Genomic DNA, 6,817 nt, shown 5'->3' with positions numbered 1-6,817 from the left:
CTCTGCTGCAATTCAGCCGGATGTGGCCCACATCCGTCTGCTATCTATTTTTTCCCTTCACAAAAGCTTTAAACTCAAAAACTCACCATCATAACTGTAAACTATGCTCCAGCTGTCTTTTTACCCCATACACTTGGCAGAGACACAAGACATGCACCACTGATTCTTCCCTTTCTCCGCCATAGCACAAACCAGTGGGAGGGTTCCCCAGTAAATGGAGAGAATGGTGACCCCACAAATATGGAAACGATTTTAAATTCTTCTTGTGTTATCAAAAAATTTGGAATTGTTTCCAAAATATCATTTCTCTTATTATTCCAAATTGAATATATAAAGGTATGGAAGTCCTGAAAATATTTCAGATAAATATTTAAACGTGTCTTATTGTTTAATCAAAATGAAGTAGGCATTTTTTTTTTTGTTTGTTTGTTTTACACCGATAACATCCAAACTGGAGGAAATATTGAGGAACACCTCAGCAGCAGGTTTTGGTTTAGACTTGATTTTTTCCCCAATTATTAAAAAATCAATTAAATAAACAAGAAACACATTAAAATAGGGGGATATTTAATAAATTGAATGATTTAAACTTCTCGGCGGTGTTGTGACGTCATCTCCATGCGCCGCTCTGAAGAAAACAACGGCGGAAAAATGGCGGACGTGGTGAACGTCGGCGTGAATCTGGACGCCTTTTCTCACGCTATTAGCGGCATTCAGGCGCTGCGGTCTAGCGTGACTCGCGTGTTCGAGTCCCTTAAAGATGGTATGAAGAACCGTGAGACGCTGGAGGGCCGCGAGAAGGAGTTTCTGGCGGAGTTCCAGGACAACCTGCAGGCGGTGAACAGAGACCTGAAGTGAGTCCGGGAAGAATAGCTAAAGGAAAGGAGGGGAAACAGTTTAATGACAAATCAATGAATAATTTTTTGATTTATAAACTAAAGTTTTTCTTATATTTCCATGTACTGAATAATTGTATTCATAATGAAGTTTAATGGAATTAACGGAAGAAATAAATAATATCACAGAAGAGAATACATATGCAATAGGAGTTTTCATAGATTTGAAAAAAGCATTTGATAAAATAAATAATGACATTCTAATTGATAAAATGGATAAACTGGGAGTGCAAGGACCAGCTTTAGACTGGGTGAAAAGCTATTTACGAGTCAGGCAACAATTTGTGAAAATGGGAGACCATAACTCAACAGTTCTGGACATTGTGTGTGGTGTCCCTCAAGGCTCAGTGCTTGGGCCAGTTTTATTTAACCTTTATATCAATTATATAGTCAAAACATCAGACGAAATGAAATTCATATTATTTGCAGATGATACAAACATCCTGTTTTTTGACAAAGATATAGGACTCCTCGCCAGAGTGACCAGAGGAATGTATAGTTTAAAGGACTGGTTTAAAAGAAACTAGGGCTGGGAATCACTGGGTACTTCACGATATGATACGCGATACATGGCTCACGATGTCGACAATATTGCGATACTGCGATAATTGGTAAAAATCCTCTCTAATAACTAGCATTATATAGAAAAACATGTTTTTTCTTGGGAAAATCTTATCTTTTTTAGCTTAAACACAATCATGATAAACAACTGTTGTTATTTTGTGCAACAAATTAAAGACACTTTTGTGCAACATTGCTGAAATCAGTAATACTATGTCTTTGACAAGCATTGACTACAACCAAATTGGAATTATCTGTCAAATTCAATGTTAACAATAGTAAACATGATCAGCAGTGACACTACTTAGTGCAGAATTGTTGTAAACAGAACAAATATTAAATAAGTCAAGTAGTGACAGCTATCTACCTCCAAAAGAACGTCACACCAAAGGATGATGAATATAATGTTTTACAGCCTCTCTCAAAATTGACCTAATTTTCTGTTAAATTTTCCCTCACTTGAAAAGGGCTGAGCATCCAAAAATGAAGGCTGATTTACTCAGACTGTCACTTGAGATTAATTTTCCAATCTTTATCATTTTCCATTTGGTCAGTCAGCAGTCAATAGGTAAAAACCTTAAAACACACATAATAATGGCAATAAATATAATTTTAAGTGCTTCAATTAATTAGCAACCTCCATAATTTTACAGTGAATTTGTGTACTTTATTTTAAGTACATTTAAATTTCAGTTCATACAACAAATCCTGCTTTTTTATTTAAGAATAAGTAATTATTCAACAAGTAATTACATTGTTTGAAAACGTCACATTATAAATTTACCAAAGTTACACCGTACACCAGCAGGTTAAACATTGAAGTGCGTGAAAGCGAAAATTCCGACGGTACCTTAAGTGTACACAAACAACTGCGAAGTGCGCGCCCATAGTTCCAGCGCACGACTCAGACGCTCAGCGCTACAACCTCTTCAAATGAAAATATAATATCGATACTTGGTGAGAACCCATCGAGAATCGATCGCAGGACTAAATATCGCGATATATCGCAATACCGATATTTTGGCACACCCCTGATAGAAAAATTCAACATCACACCTTCAGCTTCTATCTTCAGACCTATCTCCTTATCTGACTCTCTCTTCTACTCCATTATTATCAAACTCCTCCTCTGTTACCCTTTCCATCCAGTCCATGATAGAACAGTTTGAAAACTCTTTAAAGTATGTGTTAAATCTGCTTTTCAATGTTTTTGTGCGTCAAAGCATCAAGAAGATATTTTGGCTCGTGTTGACAATGTTTTATAATTTTCTTAAATAAGATGTTTGTCAATATGTCATCTTGCTCTACAAAAAACTGGAAATTGATATTTTTATGAATTTGTGTTTTTATGACAGCTGAGATATTTTAGAATAGAAAATAGAAAACAACATTAAAGGTTAAGGTAATTGGGATGGCACAGAAAATGTTTATGTCACTTTTTTTTGCAATGGAGCTTGTACTTTTACTTTAAAACAATTATGGCCTGGTGTCATTGCCTAAATGCTAACCATTTGTAAAACCCCACCCCTCTTTGTGAAACCCCGCCCTTCTCCAGTGAGCTGGAGCGGCTCAGTGGTCTGGTGGGCCGTCCCTCAGAGTCTCACCCTCTTCACAACAGCGGTCTGCTCAGTCTGGATCCGGTTCAGGATAAAACTCCTCTGTACTCCCAGCTCCTTCAGGCCTACAAGTGGTCCAACAAGGTAACATGCTTCCAGGTGCTGTTGCCATGGTGACAACACTTTTTCACCTGATGGATGGAAGTCTTTTCTTTGTTTAGTTTGCTGATTAACTCATGATACATTCATCTCTTAACATTCTGTCCAGAAACTATGATAGCAGCCACGTGACTCCTTATGTGCATTTTCTCAGCTGAATGAATGGCGTCATTGTGACTGGAAGGTTTCTTTAGCCTGCAGCCGGTCCACCAGCAGACTGGTCGCTCTTCTCCTGATCCAGGATTCTGGATTACTCTTCAGATGGAGTGTAGAGGTCTTTGAAGGCTGCTCTGACACTTCTGTTTTGTGTCTGCAGCTGCAGTACCACGCCGGCTTAGCCTCCAGTTTGTTAAACCAGCAGTCACTCAAACGATCAGCCAATCAGATTGGAGCTTCGGCCAAAAGAAGACCCAAAGTCCAGCCGAGTACTCTGGTGCTCCCCCCTCAGTGAGTACTAACAGCATTTACTCCTGTTTCCGATTTCACTGCTGTGCTTCTGGTGAAGAGGGACCGCTGTCAGGAGTCAGCTGGTTTAGGAGTCTGCTCTATGTGCCTTTAAACATTTAGTTAAGTTACATCACATGTGTCAAAGTCAAGGCCCGGGGGCCGGATCCGGCCCTCTGGGTAATTCTATCCGGCCCTCCAGATCATTTTATTTTATTGTTATTAATGACCCGATGTTATCTCATTCCTAATTTGTATAATTTTGACAAAATATATTTTTATGGAGTGTAAAATATTGAACGTTTTTACGGTTTAAGTTGATTTATTTAGCAATAATATTCCTTCCTTTTTCTTATTATAATCATGTTAAGAAGTTACAGTTTTAGTTTTAAAAATGTAGTTTTAGAGTGTTCGATAAATGTTTACTTTGTTCAGCCTGTGACCTAAGGAATGTTTTTGATTTTGGCCCCTTGGCACGCCTCATTTAGACAGATAAGAAATATTAATATTAATAATACATTTTATTTATATAGCGCTTTTAAAAGTTGCTCAAAGACGCTGACAAAACAAACAAATTACTGTACATAAAAAGAAAGCAATAGTAAGAAACATTCAATTTAAAGATGGAAATACAAATTATAAAATAAAATTTCAAGATTAAAAGCAATTTTAAAAAGATGGTTTATAAGCTCTCGTGTTTCAAAGGATTGTTTGCTGGGGATGCAGTTCCTCCTATATTGTTATTGTCAGGTTGGTGTGGACTCAGAAGTGAGTCAACACCTCACCATAAAAGAAAAATAAGATGTTTTTTTATGTCTCGATCAGATCAGACATCGTCCCAGTTTAAGACTCGATCAAAATCGGAGGTTGTGTCCCGATCAACGTTAAGATATGTATTTTATTCTCATTATTATCAGCGTTGTATATTTCAAGATTGCTATTAAAGGTACATATCCTAGTAGAAGTCTCTCACCTGCATATTATGAGCAGATCATGACATTTTACTGTCATGAAGTCATAACTCAAACAACAACCTGCAAAGTGATTTCAAAAGGAAAAAGATTTGGGTTTTTGTTTTTATTTAATGAGATTTAAACAGTGAGTTGGCTGTTAAAGGACTGTTTACAAAGTTCTGGGAAAAATGGATAAAAAACCCTAAACTACTAAATGGTCACATTAATATGAGCTAGTCATGAATATACATCATCATGTTCATGCTACAAACAACAATTTTGGAAGGATACATTTGGAATTTTGAGATTTTTTAGTAGAGATATGGTGAATGATGCACATATCTACCTTTCCTTGAAGACCTAAAGCTCTCTACAGTCTCAGTCACACACTGATGACTAGGGGTGTGCCAAAATATCGATACTGCGATATATCGCGATATTTAGTCCTGCGATCGATTCTCGATGGGTTCTCACCAAGTATCGATATTATATTTTCATTTGAAGAGGCTGTGGTTCTGAGTCGCGTGGCGGAACTATTGCGCAGATGGGCGCACTGCGTCGGACTTTTAATAGCGATGCACACGCTCGTTCGGGAGAAGCACCGGTGAGATACAGGCTCTGTAGCGCGTGTGTGAAGCATGTCTACCTGTCAGCATTTATCCTCCATCTGTAGCAGATCCAGCCGGTAAGAAGTGACTTTGTCTGAGCGCTAGAATGTCCTGTTTGCTGTGGGAACTGGGCGCGCGCTTCGCAGTTGTTTGTGTACTTCAGGTACCACCGCAATTTTCGTTTTCATGCACTTGATGTTTAACCTGCTGGTGTACGGTGTAACTTTGGTAAATTTATAATGTGATGTTTTCAAACAATGTAATTACTTGTCGCTAATGTTAATTTAAAGTAATTCTTAAATAAAAAAAGCAAGATTTGATGTATGAACTTAAATTTAAATGTACTTAAACTAAAGTACATGAATTCACTGTAAAATCAGGGAGAATGCCAATTAATTGAAGCACTTAAAATTATATTTTTTGCCATTATTATGTGTGTTTTTACCTATTGACTGCTGACTGACCAAATGAAAAATAGATAAAGATTGGAAAATAATCTCAAGTGACAGTCTGAGTAAATCAGCCTTTATTTTTGGATGCTCAGCCCTTTTCAAGTGAGGGAAGAGTGAACAAAAAATTAGGTCAATTTTGAGAGAGGCTGTAAAACATTATATTCATCATCCTTTGGTGTGACGTTCTTTTGGAGGTAGATAGCTGTCGCCACTTGACTTATTTAATTTTTGCTCTGTTTACAACAATTCTGCACTAAGTAGTGTCACTGCTGATCATGTTTACTATTGTTAACATTGAATTTGACAGATAATTTCGATTCAGTTGTTGTCAATGTTTGTCAAAGACAGTATTACTGATTTCAGCAATGTTGCACAAAAGTGTCTTTAATTTGTTGCACAAAATAAGAAAAGTTGTTTATTATGATTGTGTTTAAGCAAAAAAGATAAATGGGGATATATTTTCCCAAAAAACATGTTCTTCTATATAATGCTAGTTATTAGAGAGGATTTTTACCAATTATCGCAGTATCGCGATATTATCGATATCATGAGCCATGTATCGCGAATCCTATCGTATCGTGAGGTACCAGGTGATTCCCAGCCCTACTGATGGCGGTTCCACTGATAAACACTGGCAGCAACGTGGGGTTCAGTGTCTTTCTTAAGGACACTTCAAACATACGGACAGGCAGTGCAGGAACCAAACCTGTGATCTACCACTCAGAGGTCGACCGCTCTTCCACTGTGCCAAAGTGATATAAAAAATGACTATTTATCACCTATTCTTTCTAGTTAATAATAATAATATTGTTAAATGATAAAAGAAGGTCAATATAATAAAATAGGGACAGCCTGCATCAATGCATCAAATTTGTTCATTTATTTAATGTTTCACCAAAGTATTATAACTAGAGCTGTCAGGCAATTACATTTTTAATCGTGATTAATTGCATTGTCTAGAGTTAACTCGCGATTAATCGCAAATTAATATGTGGCCTTTTTTTAAGGAAAAAAATGTGTGGTTCGTGGCATTTAGCAGTTCTACATTAATTATGAAAACAAGAATGAAAAAATTAATAGTTTTCATCAGAAATACTTTATTTGTTACATTGTATTGAGATAAACTTTCTTAACAATAAAAGGCTGTAACATAAAATGCCTAACAAAAGCCCAAGTGCAAGTGAAGGG

At 36.8% G+C, this 6,817-nt stretch overlaps 1 protein-coding gene across 1 annotated transcript in view; it reads left to right on the top strand.

Moving 5' to 3' along the window:
• Window positions 1-570: 570 nt before the first annotated feature.
• Window positions 571-6,817, top strand: part of med27 (mediator complex subunit 27) — a 12,869-nt gene continuing 6,622 nt past the window's right edge. Inside the window, exons 1-3 of the mRNA XM_024264095.2 lie at window positions 571-854; window positions 3,013-3,157; window positions 3,489-3,619. Of these exons, the coding sequence (XP_024119863.1) occupies window positions 619-854; window positions 3,013-3,157; window positions 3,489-3,619 (512 nt within the window). The 5' untranslated portion in view covers window positions 571-618. The remainder of the gene's footprint in view (window positions 855-3,012; window positions 3,158-3,488; window positions 3,620-6,817) is intronic.

This window comes from Oryzias melastigma, linkage group LG7, assembly GCF_002922805.2.
Source record: "Oryzias melastigma strain HK-1 linkage group LG7, ASM292280v2, whole genome shotgun sequence".
Classification (NCBI taxonomy): Eukaryota; Metazoa; Chordata; class Actinopteri; order Beloniformes; family Adrianichthyidae; genus Oryzias; species Oryzias melastigma.
The sequence above is the reverse complement of the archived record's forward strand: the minus strand, read 5'-3'. Positions and strand labels throughout refer to the sequence as shown.